The following is an 18,622-nucleotide window of genomic DNA, read 5'->3' as shown; positions in this document are numbered from 1 at the left end:
ATATGTATTAGTAGAATACAGAATTACTGAAGAACTTATATATATATATATATATATATATATATATATATTATTACTATTAGTATAATATTACTGTATTGTAATGGTTAAAGTAGAGAGTTGATGATTTTGGAGCTTTTTCTCTAGTATCTCAGGTTTGAGAGTACTGATAGTGTTAAAGGTCATGGGTTCAGGTACTTTTCTGGATATCTCCTATGCTTTTTTTAAATTGAAATTAATTTGTTAGTTAAGATTTAATGCCAAAGATCTAAAGAAAGGAGACAGTGTATACTGTATGAGGTCTGTTTGACTTAAAGTTTAGAATATTTAATAGAAATAATTGATGGAATTTTAACTGAATAACTCCTAGATAACTTGAGTAGTAGATTACAGACCTTGTTTTCCAAAAGTCTTGATTTCAACTTCTGATCAGAATGTGTAACATTAATCTGAAACAGGAATATTTTTGACACATTAAAATTTATATAACATTGTACTACTAGATATTGTAGTAAATTATATCTTTTAATGGGGATTTTATTTGTAAGCAATAGAACCCATCGAAAACCAATTTTGCATATGTCGTGTGTTGATTTTAGAAATATATAATTTCTTTGTTGAAGTTTCTTCAAGAAAGTTCCCAAATAAGGAAAGAATCTGAAGATCTTGGTCCTCAAGCTGAGCTAGAATACTGGAAATGCCGTCAGGGGAACTTTGGATCATTAACTGATCAAATTCAAGGCCATAATTTCTGCACAGTTATATTTGTGTTGAAAGCAGCTAATTCTAAAATGATCAAAGTGAGTTGACAAACTCCTCCTTTTTAAATGCATTCCTATCAAACATTTCAAATCAAATGCTACTTACTTAATAGCAGCAGCTTAATGATATAAATTAATTTATTTATGTATGACTTTACCTTCAAACTTATTTTCCAGCTAGGAATTTTCAAGTAAATTTATTTCTGTAAACGTTGATGTTAAGTTTTCTAAATTTAAAAAAAAAGGTTATTAGAAAGCTCTCTAATGAACTGTAAAAATATTTTTTCATAAAATTTAAATCTATATTTTATAGGTTTAGTTTTTATCAGAAAATATTGTTTATTTATTTTAAGTGGCTTTTCTGTAGATTTCTAGCAAATGTTTTGAAAACAGAGTTTTATATCACAATCATAAATATAATTTCTTAACCATTTCATATTACTTCAGTGTTTACATATTTAGCTTAGTATGTATGCTTAAGTTTGTTTTTCCTTTCACAGGCTTGGCTACAAATAGATAAACTCATTACAGAAAGATGGAATGAAGCAAGAGAATGTGTAAAATACCTAGAGTCTCTTAACCTTTATTGTCAGCCTTTATATTCTTCTGATCTTGTAAGTTTTGAATGTCAGTTTTTGTTTTAAATAGGGAGCAGAATTTTGAAAAAAAGGGTTACTGATTTTCATTTGTTAAGTGTCAGTTTACAAATTTTTGTTTAGCATGTTCAGGATATGTGAAGAGTTCCAATATTTTAGGTAAAAATGTGTTATATATTGTTATATATCTTTTTTTCCTGTGAGTAAGAATTTAACATTTGGATTGACTTTTGATACTTTTGTATAATGTAGATGAATTTACTACAGGATATTTTTCTGATGTTAAGGTTTAAAGTTTGTTTGTTTTTCTTTGCTAATTTTGTTCTTAATATTATGTTTAGTATAATATTTATAAAACTTGACTGTGCTGTAATTGCTTTTATACCACTATCTAATACATCTGTTGAAAATTGATATGAAGAAAGTCATCATAGAATGATTTACTTAATTTGAATTTTCATGGCTAGCAATATAACATAACATTTTAGGACAATAAAGGACCTGTTGGTCCACCTAGGCTGTTCTATCTAATAAAAAAACAAAACAAAAAAAAACATCAAAACCAGACCTTATCATTTACATATTTATCAGTCCTTCCCTTAAATTTACTGTTTCCACCACATCTGAAAGCAACTCATTCCAAAGACCAATCCCTCTGTTATAAAAATAGAACTGTCTTAGCTGAAAATGATGCCTACCCTACCAAGATTTATATTTGTGTCCTCTAGTCTTAACATTCTTCTTCCTTTAGGCTAAAACTCTGTTGGCTGCATCACCCACAAAACTTTGCCACACTCTCCTATCCAGATATAATTCTTGTTGCTATACCTTCTTCTATGTTGTTCCTCTATTTCCAACTGATTGTTAAATATTTTGTTTCCATTTCACCCTTTGTCTTTCTATGGGTCTACTTCCAATTGGTATCAACTCCATATATTTCCAATGCTCTGCCTGAGTTTTTACAGCAATTGTTAAATCCCTCAACAACTTTCAAGGTCTGTCCTGGGCTCTTAGAACTGCTAATTAGTACCATCCCTATGTCTCTGGCACTCATATGGTTATGGGTCTACTACCACTTGACCTGAGCAAACTCAAGATAATTTTCACCATTAACTTTGGGAAAAGACAATGTATCAACATTATGAATTCCCTTAACAATCTTAAATACCTCAATCAGATCTCCTCTAACTCTTCTTTTTTCAAGAGTCAACAACCTCAGTAGCCCTTATTTGAATCCTTTCCAACAATTCAATATCTTCCCTAATGTAAAAAGCCCAAGACTGAATACATTTCTCCAGATTTGGCCTAACAAGTTATCTATGTAAGGATATTATCATATCTTTAAACTTATATTCAGTATTTTATAGTTGCAAACCAAAATCTCATTAGTCTTACCACTAGCAACAAGCACACTGCTAGGATGACTTAAGAGCCTGATCAACCAGAACATAAAGATTATTTCTTCCATAACACTGTTAAGGTTATTCCTATTAAAATTATACTTATATTATAATTCAAATTATGATAACTCGCATGCATTCCCTTGCATCTATTATAATTAATACACCAAAGCCACACCTTAACCATAATTAACATAAGAGTAACCTCTTCAAAGAATGTCAAAAGATTAGTAAAGCAAGTTTCCTCTAGAGAAACCATATTGATTATTCAACAAAATTTCAAACTTTGTTAAATGACATTGCAAAGTGTATTTTATCAAACTTTCAAAAACGTTTCCCACTGATAGACCTATAATTATTAGAACAATTTTTATTACCTTCCTTGGAAAGAGGAGTAACATTAGCTAACTTCCAATCTTCTGGCACCTGCCCACTATTCAAGGAATTACAAAAAAATAATAGCAAGTAGCTCACATATCTATTCCTTAACCTTCTTCAAAATCCTTGGGAAAATAGTATCTGACCCAGGAGCTTTATAATTTTTTCAACTTTCCAAGTTTTTCTTAACAAGTTCAGAATTTATGGGATCAATGTACTTTAATGAAAAAATTAAGTACAAATTTCCAGTGACATAGAATAATATAAAGCAACACAATATTTTAAATTGTTATTTGTGACAAGTTTAAAATATTGTGTTGCTTTATTTACATTATATGTTTACTAATAGGCTTAATTCTATGATATTATTATTTGGTGTAGCATACAAATGGCATAGTAAAAATATTTAGGGAGTTAGTACAGTGAAACCATCAGCATAAAGCTAAAAGTAATATGTGCTACAATCTATTGAAAACATTGCAGAAAATGTACATAGTGATGTTGAAGGAATTACAAAAGTAAAACAGTACATCAGTGATGATGTTTAATGTTCTGTGTAGCAAAACTACAAATGCTAGTATTTTCACCATGAAAAAGGACTAACAGAACATGGATTGAAAAATAGTGTTTGAGACCAGTTAATGAGTCTGACTGGCAGAATGGCCCATCTGGTGAATCAGGTAGCAGGTGTAACAACCAAATAGATCTGTAAGCTGGTGCAGCCATTGTAACCAAGAGTTACTCAAGTTTCAACAGTGAAGCCACTTGAGATTGCATTTATCATATAGTTAAAAACAACACATGTAATATCTAATACCTGTGTAATCAAGGAGTTTATGAAACCACCTTAATTTTTATTATTTATACAAGAGACATTAGTTATGATTCAAAACTATATCCATTTGACATTATTTCCTAAGTTAGCTTGTGGAGAATAAATTTGTTGCCTTCATAAAGGGATTGGTTTCAACAACCTATTGTCAAAAAGCTGGAATAATTTCCATACATTAACATTTACTTATTTCATTTAGTTCAGATCAAGTCATCAGAAAGAGGTATCTTAAACCAGATTGTAAGTTAAAGACAAAAAAAAGAGAAACACTGATAGATCTTCATAAGAATATGGAATGTATTACACAATTATCAATTCATAAATGTTTAAAATTTCCTGCCTACTTAAAGTGGATCTACTCAACTTTCTATGAAGCCAGAATCTATAATTCTGATATGATACCTTACCTTCACTCACATATTAGCTTTCCTTGATTTGTGCTATCATTTATACGTGCAATTTTCATCACCACTAGCCTTGAGGCTCTCACCTAACATTATGTGTTTACATGTGGTGTAGCTGCATTGTAGCATACAAATGAAAATGCGACAACCCTTCACCAATTGAGTGTGACACACCCTCTATAATGTAGAACACAATCATCACTTTTCGATTTACCACCAGTATGTAACAATATGTTTTTTTTTTGCTTGTGAACTTTTAAGATATAGGCATTTTTCAGTGGAAGTACCTACAAGGACATTTTTCACAAGTGTTAGGAACTTCCGCTTTTACTGGTGTGAAACAACAACACTTTGTTCATGTTAGCCTACCAACTACATTGGCATTGGGTTTGTCTTTGTCTGTTGGAAGAGGTGATGGCTATTGGGGGTGCAGGTGGTGGAGTCTTTCATGCCTTCTTTTGTTCCTGAATTACTTGTGCGTATATTTATTGTTGGTGGTGAAAGGGATTTTGCCAGTTTTTTCCCACCTACCTTTACCTCATCTTATACCCATGCTGTCTTGATCCTACTTCAGCTTTTCATTCATGATTTTATTACTAGGTTTCTCAGATATGTTTTTTACATATTCAATTATATTTACCATTACTTTGGGGCATACATGCCTTGTTCTCCCTACCTCATATGACTAGGTATGGTATGTGCTGTATTGCTTTTTTTTTACTCCTAAACTCTGGTGTCTTTTCTTCAGACTTGGGGATCAGATCCTCTGTCTTTTGCTCATCTTTCTTAGGCTTAGGTTTTCCTGCCTTTGTCTTATAACCATTATCCTTTTCCATTATTTTTCCTTCTTTAACCTTCTTTCAATGGTAATCCACTATTCCCCTGTGGGGTTTTCAGTGGATGCTTCTTCACTTAATTTTTGTACAGTGGAATTTTATCTTTCTCAGTATTTTCACTTCTTATTTGGTTGATATTTTGCTGGAGTTAGTTGAGATGTGATGCCCTTGTTACTTAATTGCTTTTGCTTTCCTTTATATCTCACATGCCTTCTTCTGGCTCCTTTCATCTATCTGTATGATTTTACTGATATGCTTGTTTCTCTGGTGTCATATGTTGGTGGCACAAGCTAATGTTATTCCTTATCCTTACTGGTGTTCTGTGTCTTCATTCTCCTTCTTTGCCTCTTTTCTTTCTGTCTCCTCTCCTCCTACTTCCTCTTTTCTCTCTGTCACCACTTCCTGTTCCCATCTGTCCTTCCTCTGTTCATAGACTTTGATGCTCTCAGTCTTGGCAGTGACTTTTCTATACGTTCAGGGTCAGTTGGGCCTGTTTTGTTTGGTTTATGGACCTTTACTCTCTGTTTGCAGCTGTTTGTGGAATAGGATTTGGATGTTTTTCCTTTCCTCCTTCAATTTCTCCTGTTCTCATTATTTTACATCATCCAAGGGATCTTATTTCTTGTCAACATTGGTCCATGGCAATGTTGGTCTTAATGGCAACAATCGCTATTGGATCGTTTTTTTATCTATTTCCAGATTTAAATTCATGTCTTTTTATGGTTCCCAGTGAATATATAGATAGGTGTTGTGTCAAACATCTTTCATGTTTCAGTTGGTTTATCATCATCCCTTGTTTTCCCATGGGGTATTTCTCATCTTATGATAGTCTTTTGCCTCAAGTCTTGGGATGATCAAGGTGGACATCTCAAATGCTTTTTTTTCTTGTTTGGCTGTGCCCAACAAACCTCCTACAACCATCCTCTCCTTCTCCTGCTGTGTGGGAGGTTCTCTCTCTTTTGGGAACTTGGGCTTTCATGGAATCCCATATCCCCTTCAGTTGTGCTTATTCCAAAACATACTTCCCTCTACTGCTACTTATAGCTATTACTCAACTATCAGGGTTTCTTCTTTGCCCATCTAAGTCTGATTTTTTCTTGCTTGCTCCAGTCTATTATACCACACTCAATTGTCCGTGGCAATATTTGTCTCATGATACTATCCACCTACATCAATGCACTCTCTATTTTGGTACTGTATATAAGCACCTCATTCAGATAATTTTATCACTCTTTCTTGATAAAGCATTTAGACTAGGGTTTCTCAACAGGAATGCTACGATAGTTAACGTCCTTGGTTGTGATTTTTGCTTTGCCCAGTGGCTTTCTATATAAATTATATTTAATAATTATTATTCAAAAAAATAATTTAAAATAAAAATTCTTTCTTCCGATTATGGCAAGTTGATTATGGTATGACTTCCTGGATTATTATTTCTGACATGGAGACCAATTGGGTCTTTCCTCTCCCATCTCTGATATCTAGCATCGCACAACAATCGGGGGAGGGGGGGAGTCACTCTTGGTTGAGACTGTCAGTGATTTTATTCGTAGTGAGATGGAGGCATATTTGTGGGAGTCTTCCAGGAGGCCTACAGGTTGTATTTGAATGTGATCCTCGACATTTCGGAGAGACTTTAGATTTGCTTTTTTCTGTGCCTTTTTTTTTAGTCTCTTTGGATTTTCAGCCCCCTCTGAGACAGTGGTAAGTTTACAGACTCTCAGTGCTGGGATCCATAGCTCAATTCCCTAGATAATTACTACCAGTGGCAACAGGCTTTGTAGAAATGTGGTGTTCCATAAGATCACCTAGGAGCTCACCAGGTGATATTACCATACTATGCTGGAATGCCAGTCATGGACTATCATGAGTTAAGCTAAAGGGGATCCTGTCCATCCCTACTGATCATTGGATTGAATAAACCTGGGTTGGTTTGCTTTTAAAACATTTTAGGAAACTATTGCACTGTTTCTAGAGCACTGTTCTTCAGGGCTCTCAGCATGCATAACCCCCCCAGATTCTATCAGTGGAGCTAGGGAGTCCTTACAACACCAAGTTTCCAGACAGAAGCTTTTCTTCCAGAGTGAATTCCTCCACTTTTGGAGAAGAAGATGAAGTTAGGGGCCCTCCTACCTGAGTTCCTGGATGTTTGTTCCCAGATGTTGGTAGGAGCAGTGCCAGCCTACTTGTAATACCAGTTCAGATTTGATGCTCAGCTATCCAGTAGGGGTGTACATGGCCCTTCTTTTTGATCAATATTGGTTCAGTACACTATTCATGGAAGGAGGTCCATTATCTTCTCATAATTTCGAATGTGGAGTGGTCCCATTTTGGCCATTCCTTAAGCACAGTTGTTCCATGTCCTCTCCAAAATCCCAGGGGTAAGTGGAAGACTCCTTGCCCACTCGGTTGGGGGTAAAGATGAACCTTCATAATTCCACTATAGATGAGTTCTGTTCCTTTGGTTGAATGAAGCATACATGATCCTGTTATTCCAGGTCTGGGGTGTTACCTTTTGGGCTTCTTCAGGTGGAGGAGAGGGTTTGTCTGCTTAGGTTTTGCTTACCTTCTCATTGTGATTCCAGTGGTTTGGAAAGCATCACTCTGTGGCTACAAGTTGAGATCCAATTAAAGGTATATTTATATATAATGTTATGGTCCAATTGCCCTAGCCACCAACAAGAGACATATGAACCAAGACCCCTTAATTCCAACCCCAAGTATTGGAACCTTGGATATCTGGTTGGGGCTGGCCTACAGTGATTATTACTTATGTACAATTCCACCCTTGATACAGGAACTGAGTTCAGGGTGAAGAGTTTACCTATTCTGGATGTAGTGTGGTTCCCCCACTTGGGTACCGTTCTTATCTTGGTACACCCATGATCTATGCAGATGCTTTCTGTATGGATAATGCCTTCATCAGCCCCTTCACCTTCTCAATGTGGGATGCTAGCTATAAGTGGCAGTGGAGGTAAATATGTTTTGGAAGTTAACATTTTCCTAAGTTGAAAATGTATTTCCAATAATACTTACCTCTGTTGACACTTTCCCACCCTTCCTTCACACTGAGAGCCGGTGTTAGAGATTGTGATGGCATCAACCTCGAATGAGGTGCTTATATACAGTGCCAGGATAGAGGGTGCATTGATGTAGGTGGAGAGTATCGCCAAGGACAATTTAGTAGGATATAAAAAACTGGAGCAAACAAGAAAAAATCAGAGTAATGCTTAGATGGCCAAAGAAGAAACCCTGATGGTCGAGTAATAGCTCTAAGTGTCAGTAGAGGTAAGTTTTATTGGAAATACATTTTCAATTTAGGAAAATGTTAACTTTGCTTACTTGCAACATCTACAATGGACTGCACATTCACTGGATTCTTGCTTGGGATCACTTGTCCTCAATCATTCTTCTATTTTATTCAATGACTTCACCTAGTAACTTAATAATACTACTTCCATAGTGGGTGTTTCTCTTCCTCTTGTCCAGGTCTCCTTCTATTTCCAAATGCCTCTTTGATGAGTTGGGGGGGTATGTCTCGACTCTCACGTGAATATCTGGTCATTGGTACCATGACTTATTGTCCTTTCAATTTCATCTTAGAACTTTTGGTTGTGCATCAAATTTTGATTTGTTTTTTTAGAGATGGTTTGTGAATGTTTCTTGATGATTCATGCAGTCATCTATACAGTTGCTTCATTTATCAACCACCAGGGGAACACTTTGTTTCACTCTCTCTGTTTCCAAACTATCAACCTCTTTTTCCTGGCCCATTCTATACAAGTATGTTTAATAGCTTGTTCTATTCCAGGTGCCCTGAATCTTGTTGTGGGTCATCTTTCGAGACCTGTTAAGATATTACCTATAGATTCGTCCCTCAATCCTCTGGTGTTCAAGTTGCTATGCTCTCATCTGGATGCTCCCCAGTGGCACAGCGGTATGTCTGCAGACTTACAATGCTAGAATCTGGGTTTCGATACCCGTGGTGGGCAGAGCACAGATAGCCCGTTGTGTAGCTTTGTGCTTAAATTACAAATGAATAAATAAAATAAATATGCATCTGGACACTTATTCTAGAAATTTTTGCCACCCTTCTCAACACCTGCTTCCCCTCTTCTGCATCCCTGTTCCTCTTCCCTCAGCTTTAGCTGGGGATGCATTCAGTCAGGAATGGTCCAATTTTATCTCCTACTCCACTTCTTGCACATGTCTTTCCTCTTTTTTTGAACACACCATGTTGAGTCCTGATAACTCTATACTGGCTGGCTAAGCCCTGGTTTCCTCTGTTGCACCTTCTCCTGTTCTTTCCTCTCCTTCCCTTCCTTTACCTCTGGCACTCTCTCTACTTCTTCAACTTTACTCCTCACTCTCCAATCCAGCAGTGTCATCACTCTGACTTCATGTGTGGATTTTGTCCAGTCTCTTGCAAGACATTTTAGACTCTCTGTAGGTGTAGCCTTGCTTCTTCTTTGTTTAGCTCATTCTTCCTCCATCCTTGTTAATCCATGACAAAGGCTCACATACAGTAGTTGGTCACTGAGTCATGTTTTATTCAATCCCCTTCCTTCTATCCCCCCAATCTTTTCAAATTTTTTTGTTGGCTGTTCAAAAGAGGTTTATTGCTTTTGACCAAGGCTGGTTACTGGGCAGCTTTACCTAATACTTTCAGGTTTTCACATTATCATCATGTATTCTCTTCTGTCTCTTTTTTGTCCTTTTTGCCACCTTCTTTCTCCTCGTCTTGTAATCCTTCAAGATTGAGACCTGAATACTGTTCTCCACACCATTACCCTTCCTCTCTTTGACCCTTTTGTCTCTTGTACCTTGTACCATCTTTTGCTTAGGTTCTACTTCTTACTTTTTACCTGTGGACATAGGAGATATGATGTGCATGCCATTGCTTTTTCCTGTATTTTTAGCTGTGGCATAGCAGCTCATAGAATGGCTCTGAGTTTTTTTCAAGTACAAACTTTTTGCTCATAGCTCCATCTCTTGATCAATTTGAGATCTAATTACAGCCGTGGCTATTGAGGATTTCCTGTTGTTTTTCTCCCATTTCACACCTTTATTCTTGTTCTGTTCCAATTCATTTTCTCTGCTCTATCCACATGGTTTGTTGTTATTTGTTCTGTTTTGCTCCTTTGCAACGTTCATGTTTCCATCTATTTATTCTTTGGAATTCCCCATCTCCTTGAGATATTTCTCCTTTTACTTTCAAGGAATGGCTACAGCAACTCGTCCATTTAACCTATGCTTCATTGGATGTAGATTCATGTCAACTCTTTCAAGTGTGACACCTTACTCTCTCCCTGGCTCTTCACTTCCATCATTTGTTGGAAGAGTTTGTGCAGGCTGGCATGTGGACTACCCTACATACTTTCTTAGCACATTTTTTTTCATCTTTTGTCCACCTCCTCTTCTTCCGGATATCAATTTCCTCCTGTCACCATTCTACATACCCCTTACCGGTTCTGAATGGGTAAGTTTTCTTTTTATATATCTTACCTTTACAGTGGCCTATTTCTACATTTGTGGATCCTGCTCAGTAATGAATGGAGCCTGTCCAGATATACTTAACTTTAAATCCACATCATATGTCCTTTAAAGGTCTATAATGCTCACTGATGAGATGGTGTGTTTCACAAGACTGCTTGAGGGTTCCTTGCAGTATATTGCTTCATAAATAAGGTATATTCCAGATCATACCAACTCATGGACTATCACAAGTAAAGCAGTGTTTGGATTGCTGCCCATCCCTCTGGTCCTAGTTGAATAAACCTGGACTAGCCTGCTATTCAAAATAAGGTTTTCATGGTCATCCATTACACAGTCTTATGGTGTTACCTTTCTCCATTTCTTTGGATTCACCATTGCATTGTTTTCCACCCTCTTCTAGTGGAGTATGGGAGCCCTTGTTATTTCCTAGCCACTGGTGTGGTAGACCATGGATGCCATCTCCTGAGTGTGACCACTTCCACTCAGTCAAGAGTAGAGTAGTTGTGTTCTGTTGGTGTACATGGTGAGTACTCTCCTTCTACTGCAGACCAGAAGACAAATACCTGATGCCACCTAGTTTTAAACAATTCATTTCTCTGGTTGGCTTTCTCCGACCCTACTGCCTCCTGGAGGTTGGTTCCTGGGTGGTCTGGTGTCGGATTGGCATAGAACACGTGGTTGGTAGAGGCTCTCTTCCTACTATGGACCTGACAAAAATTTCGTGATACTACCTGGTTTTGGATCAGAGTTGACCAAGCCTCTTCTTACTGTTGTCCTGATGTTGGGTTTCTGAGTGGCCTGGTGTTGTTTGTGTACTGGGTCTACACACATGTGCCCTGCCTGAATCGGGAAGTTGCTTTTCTCTTCTGTTTCTTAATCTTAAGGTGAATATGGGTGGGACTCTCCTTTTACCATGGACTGGAAAACACATTCCTGATGCTGCCTAGTTTTGGACTGGAGTTGACCCTCTGAATACAGTCTAGCCACTCTACACCATCTGGCAAATCCATTTGCTGATTAGACTTGTGTCTTTTTTGCCCAGATTAGCCACTCATATCTTTACAGCACTCAAATTTGTACCCTGGTACAGATGTAGTGCAATCTCCCATAAATGTGACTATATATATAAAGGTATCACACTCCATGAGTTCTCTTCAGATGCCTTCCAAAGAGTGTTCATCTAGGTAACTTTTGTACTGGTTCTTTTACCATTTCAATGTTCAATTATAGCTATTATATGAGCATAGGTAGTGTATCATATCGGAAGTTAACATTTTCCAACACTGAAAATGTATTTCCGATACACACTTTCCACCCATCCTTCCCACTTTTGGTGCATCTTTTCTTTGCCTTATCTCAAAGTGATGATTGTTTTCTATAGTATAGATTGAGTCAGCTGCACTAGGATGGTGTGTCACACTCCTATTGGTGGGGGGTTGTTGCATGCTCATTTGCATGCTACAACACAGCTATACCATATGTAAACACGATGTTAAGTGGGAACTTCAAGGCTAGTGGTGAGAAAAAATTGCACATATAGAGGACAGCACAAATCATGTAAAGCTATTATGTGAGAAGAGGTAAGTATCTATCAGAAATACATATTCAGCATTGTTATTGTTTACTCATAGATAGCTTAGAACATCTACCCATAAGAATCATTGGGCCAATTTAGTATTTATCATTTTTGTGACTAAAATTTCATTTATAAATTAAAAGGATTAACATAGTAAATACAGCACAAGATATTTCCAAATAAAAAGCCAAAATATTTTTAAGGACAACATATTGTGTCAGGTACTACAAACATCTGCTTTCAAGTGGAATATATCATTCAATTCAGTGATACTTTGTTAGTTCATTTTGTACATATATTGTTAATCATGATATTTCTTAATTGATATAATTGCATCATAGTAACGAATGTTCTATCCATTTGTCAGTCAATTTTATGGCAATATCCATTTTTTTAGTGGAAATCAAGATTGAAGTGTAAAAGTCATTCTTCTAACCACTAAAATCTTTAGTGAATATTGACAGAAAGCTAATCAGTTCACAATATCAAAATATTTGTTTCTTTGTTTTCAGTTGAACATGGTGAAAGGTCTACCAGCGCTAATAAATGTTCTGAAAATGATTAATGCAATATCATGCTACTATAATTCATCTGAGTGTATGACTGCCATCTTTACTAAGGTAATTAGAAAACTTTGATTGAGCAGGTGTCCTAAGCTTTTAGTTTTCAAAATGTGAAGGAAGGTGATAATTTAAAACTTTTTATTTAACATATTTTCATTGGACCTAAATTTGGAACTTGTGAAAATGGTTCAGCAGTTGCAAATTTTCATGAGTGGATATCTTGGCCATAATTTTATTGTAAACCTACAGTAGATTTAATCTTGTTTTAATGATATTAAGAAATAAATCCATTGACTGACATTTCTTCATAAATCTTATTCAGAAGATTATTTTAGGCTTTACTCATGTTGTTTCACTTAAGCTCTATGACCAAATTTTTATGTATAGTTTTGGGAATAATTATGGAAATGCATAGGTAATACATTAATCACAAACAATATTTAATGGCAACTAAATGGTTAATTTATCTTATGTGCGATTCATTATTGCATGAAATACAAAAGAAAAGCAAATAAGTTATACAATGCACTAGTATTTTGTATTTACTTTAAACAGAGCTGCACATCTTGTTTTTATGCTACTGCAAGTTTAAAAATTTATGACTATGAAATATTGTTCCAAATATCCTGTATTACTGCTCACAATTCAGCCAATCAACCAATATATTTTGTTGCCATTTGAGCTACTCAGTTTCCATATAAATTCATACAGTATTAATAATATTTGTAATATAACTTTACACAGGCCAATCCATGGTTGCAAGTGTTCTATCAACCACTTTTTCCTTCCACACATTTGCTCCATGCTTGAGATCACTGTCTTGCTGGAAGATGAATTCCTGCACAACAAGTCTTGTTCATGAGGGAATGACATAATGGGTAAAAATCTGTTTGAATCTGTCAGTAGTCAGGAGACTTTCAATTTTGTGCAGGTCTTTAACACCAATGGCTGATGTACAGCCTATATTTGTATTAGTTCCTAGCATGCTTACTGTAGATATTGTAAATTGACTGTGATACTGCTCTCTCTTTTTCTGTCATCAAGGAAACTTTGCTCATTCCATTGTTTGAAGTCTGATGCCCATTTCAACCTTTTGGTTTGGTTATCTCTCCCATGCAATGGTTTTTGAGAAGCTACACATCCATTGTGACCACTTCATGCATGTGCATTCTACTCTTCAGGAGGTAACATTCACATGTGCACACACACAGCTATGTAATGGCATAATTTCACTGGTTTGTCATTCATAACAGCCAGTCACAGTGTAATCTGTACTCTGATGCAGCTCATATTCATACAAAAGAAGAGAAGCAACTTAAACTTAAGTTTAAACTTAACCTTTATAACACACTCTATAAATCACAGTGATTCATACACTTTACTTACGGTGTCTACTGTTCGCTTGACTCAATTATCTATCTCTTCAATCTATCTATCTCTGCAATTGCATTGGTTTTTCTCACCAGGCTTATATACTAAAACAGAGGGTGCCTCGAACAAACTTGGGCCTTCTCGATAATTCATGATCCTTTGAGAAACCCCAGCGCGCATGCTCCCAGCATCATGTGACTTCCACTGAAGTAACAGTATCATGAAACTATTATTTTTTTATAAGCTGGTAGCATATTTATCTAATGTGTTCCTTTACTTTCTATTTTATACAAGACATTTTAAAAGTTTCTTGCTCCAAAAAGGTCAGAGATTGTTACTTTATGATTAACAATAACAAAAATTATGCTATAAATAAATTGTAAAGTAAATGTTTTATGGTATTTGTTTATTTTATATAACACTTCAATTCTTCATTTTTGCCATTTTTTCCATTAGCTAAGAGATTTTTAGAACATCAGTGCATGAGTATGATCAGCTAAGCATTCTTGATAATTAGTTAATTTAATATGCCTTTTCAACCTGTAACTTTTATAATTATTTTTCTTCCATTAGATTACTAATCAGATGATCAAGGCTTGCCGTTTATATATCTCAGAAAAAGGAAAAGAAAGTGTCTGGACTCAGTCTCAAAATGTCATCCTAAAAAAGCTGGAGAATTGTATCAAGCTAAACACTGAATATCAAGCCTGCTTTAAGCGTATCAAAGACAAGATGGCTGAAATACCTGAAGAAAAGCAATTTCGATTCAGTGAAGTTTTTGTTTTTGGAAAATTTAATGCATTCTGTAATCGTCTCCTGAAGATTAAGAAGTTGCTAAACACTATCACACAATATAAAAGGTTGTTGTCTTCTCGATTAGAAGGTCAGTTCACATTAATCATTCTTTTATGCATACATATATCATAACAATGAATATAATTAAAATTAGGTAGAATAACCTCTGAAATGCTGAAAGCCTTTTCTTGTTGAGTTTGAATTCATGCTATCAACAAAATGTGGAATTCAAATGTCTTTCATTTGTTGTGGAGCAAGCTTCACATTATTTGCGGCACAAGCATCAGGGGATCTTATTAAACTCTGCTCTTCATGTCACAATTTGAATATTTTTTATTGACCAATGTGATATACTTATTGACCATTGTATTGTTAAGTTTGCTATAATGTTCTTACACATTCAACTATTTCTGCCACTGTCAGAATGTCTACGACTTAGTTGAAGACCTTACTTACGCAATCTGCATGTAGCATGCAAGGAAAACTTGTAGATGTATTGCCAACTATGATTGTTCAATGTATTCATCCCATTGTGTACTGATATTCCTTATAGGTATCATAATCATGTGGATAATTAATTTTTGTAACACTCAACTTTTTCTTTTGTCTTCATCAAGGTTTTTATGTATGACAAATGGAGATTTAAAAGATGTTTATTTATTGTCCTAATTCTAATCCATTTTTTTGTTTTTGCAAATTGTGAGGTGGTTTATCAGTTTATGAACATTCCTTCTTTTGTTCTGGCTTATGAATCCTACATCTTAACATGTGAAGAGAACTGCTGGTTTTCTACACACACCCAGTAACGATTATCATCATTACATAGATGATTAGAGGATTCTCACTCAGTAATTGTCTCACACTGAATTGACCTCCCAGTTAGCTTCTTCTTTGTGATAGATTGTTCATGAGTCAAAGTCTCATTTTGTGCCCACTCAATATCTCGTTCATCTGGAATTTTGTATTAATACTTTTTCCGGAGGTTTTTACCCATCACCTTTGGCTTTGCAATCTTTCAAGTTTTGGGTGAGTATATTTATCCACCTGCCAAGAACATCCTTTCTGTTTTGGGAATGACAGCCTCTCTTTACATGGCAACTCCTATGGACCATGCTTACTTGAGACACCATCATTGGGATCTTGCCCCTTCGTGGAGTCTATCCTCAGACTTGATGTCTGTTCGAATTTCTCCTGCAACTCTTGATTACCTGCAATTGTGACTCCTCCATGAGTTTCCAATTTTAGTTTACCCTTTTCTTCTACTTCCTCTGGATATAATTGATGCCTCTCTATAGAGTTAGGGTGATGTGTTTGGGGACTGTCACTTTTCATGTGTGGTCTTTACATATATCCCATTCTCACATCATTCTGTTGGAACTTTGGACTGCTGAACATGAATGTTATGGGTTACTACCCTTGTTACACTACTCATGTGTTTTTAATATTCACAGAAAGTTCCACTGTGGTGGCATATACCAATAGGCAGAGAGGGACTTGATCTCACAGCATTTGTTTGCTGCAGTTTTTCTACTTATTTGGCTACATTCATGCCTTTCTTTGAGCTGGTATTTCATTAGCTATGCCAATGATTTGGTTATGTGATTCTTGATATATATGTGACAGCAGTGCATCATCTTCTGATGTTTCACTAGTTTTAATTTCTGGGTCCAGCTTCTTTAGAAGTGAATGCTTTGAATCTGTCATGTAAAAATTGTTTTTATGCCTCTTCTTCATCTTGTTTCTCAGGTATTGATCAAGAATCAGTTGATTCCATTGTCCAGTTCTTATTATTCCATGCTGGCCTGCTCCACCATTGTTGCTACTCCTCTCACGTATCTTCCTCAACAACATTTCTTGTCTATAGTTTTATGACTGGCTGTAATGTAGCCCTTTGTTAGTAAAGATGGTTTGTTTCTCTTCTTGGATAGCTGAAATGTTGACACATTCTTGCAGATGTTCTTCACTAGTAGTATACCATACCTATTGGTTAACTTCTAAACATACTGTTGGTGTGAACCAACAATATGTTTGATACTTTTCACTATGATATAGGTCCTGTTTAACTCTCTTTGATTAACTTGTGTTCAGGGTTACTGATAAGGAGTGGAATTCTCCGAAACTAGTATAATCCAATAACACACATTCATTAAAGTGTAGATTGAACTGGACCTCCTTTGAACTTAGGCTTCAAAATTAAACAATTTTCAGAATACTAAGTTTCTTTATTATTTATTGTTGGTTAAGTTACCTGGCTCTTCCTTTTGAACCCTTTGCAACTTGTTACTGTATCATCTTTCCTCGACAAATTTTCTTTTTGTTACTCGCATTTTTGCCATAGATGTTTCTTGTACCCTTTTTTTCAAGGAAGTCTCTATACTTATATCTTGATAAAGCCTTCCTACCAGAGACTTTAGCTGCAAGAGACAATCAGTACTGTTTTCTTTTTTCTGTTATGTTACCTGCTATGACAGACCCTGATTTTTCTGCTGGATCATGTTTTGTATGTCTGGTCAGAGTGGTTTGCTCCTATATTACAAAAATGGAATCTTTTTGAGGGGCTCAGAATTGGCTGTTTATACTTTATGATAATTCTCGTTTCACAGACTTTGCTTCATCCACTTTATTGAATGGGCCGATCTGTTTTGTTTATCATAATGTTTCTGACCACCTTAAGTGTGGACTTCAGGTTACATCTCATTACATTCATCATTGGCTGTATGTTTGTCTTCATGGTTTCTATACCCTTTAGTGGACATTTTATAGGCTATCATGGGGAAGAATCTGCATATTCTTTTGCTATTTTACCTTCATCACATTGCTTTATATGCAGTTTCAGGATTCCATTTTCCACTTGTGGTTATTCTCCTGGCTTGATGGATGGAATCCATATCTTGTGAGTTTTGTATATTTTGTTAACACCCTTTGTTAACTATTTCCAAGGTGTCTGGGATTGTAAATGATTTTGACTTCAAAACAAACAGTAGAAAATAATCAAAACAAAATAATCAAATACAGTTTTTTCTTATGAATCAAAAATTTATAATTATATTGAATTGTCAAGTCAGGACTTTCATACATTCTTTAATTTCTATGTTTGTCCTAGGAAAACCAAGTATTTCTGTGTCATCCATCACTCCTATTCATTCTAGGGGCATTAGAGGGTGAGAATATATTTGAATATTCAGAAAAAATAAATCGTGGTTCCTCCTTCTGTGAGACTCTGTACATGGATTTGTCTAGTCACAACTCTTGCATGCCTCATATATTTTTATGTTTGTTCTAGACAAAATTCCACTATCTATGCTGGAGCTCCTTGAAAGGGTGTTATCCTTTGGAAGTGGATAGAGGTACCATCTTGTGATTGATGTAGACTAGGGAGTGGTGGCAGACCTATCCCATTCCTGCATACATGTCCTTGCATAGCATTAGATATGTTGGAAATGAGACTACACATATTATTAGATGTCTGAGCTCCAACAAGGATAGGAATCATTGAAGTTTTACTATTTATTTATGTTCTGATGCTCCCATTGGAATGTCCTTACATTGTTGAGCCCAGTCTGCTTGGTTCTTTCCTCAGTTCTTCCTGAGTGCACATTAATTTGGCTTGTTAT

General features: G+C 35.7%; 1 protein-coding gene across 1 annotated transcript in view; it reads left to right on the top strand.

Annotated features, from left to right (window-relative positions):
- The window catches only part of LOC106471237 (dynein heavy chain 5, axonemal-like), a 79,902-nt gene that overhangs the window by 24,684 nt on the left and 36,596 nt on the right, over positions 1-18,622 (top strand). The window contains exons 7-10 of the mRNA XM_022399859.1: positions 624-800; positions 1,262-1,375; positions 12,792-12,899; positions 14,787-15,096. Coding sequence (XP_022255567.1) covers positions 624-800; positions 1,262-1,375; positions 12,792-12,899; positions 14,787-15,096 — 709 coding nt within the window. The remainder of the gene's footprint in view (positions 1-623; positions 801-1,261; positions 1,376-12,791; positions 12,900-14,786; positions 15,097-18,622) is intronic.

The sequence above is a fragment of the Limulus polyphemus genome, unplaced genomic scaffold, assembly GCF_000517525.1.
Source record: "Limulus polyphemus unplaced genomic scaffold, Limulus_polyphemus-2.1.2 Scaffold4488, whole genome shotgun sequence".
NCBI lineage: Eukaryota > Metazoa > Arthropoda > Merostomata > Xiphosura > Limulidae > Limulus > Limulus polyphemus.
Note: the sequence above shows the minus strand (reverse complement) of the source record. Positions and strands in the feature narration are given on the sequence as shown.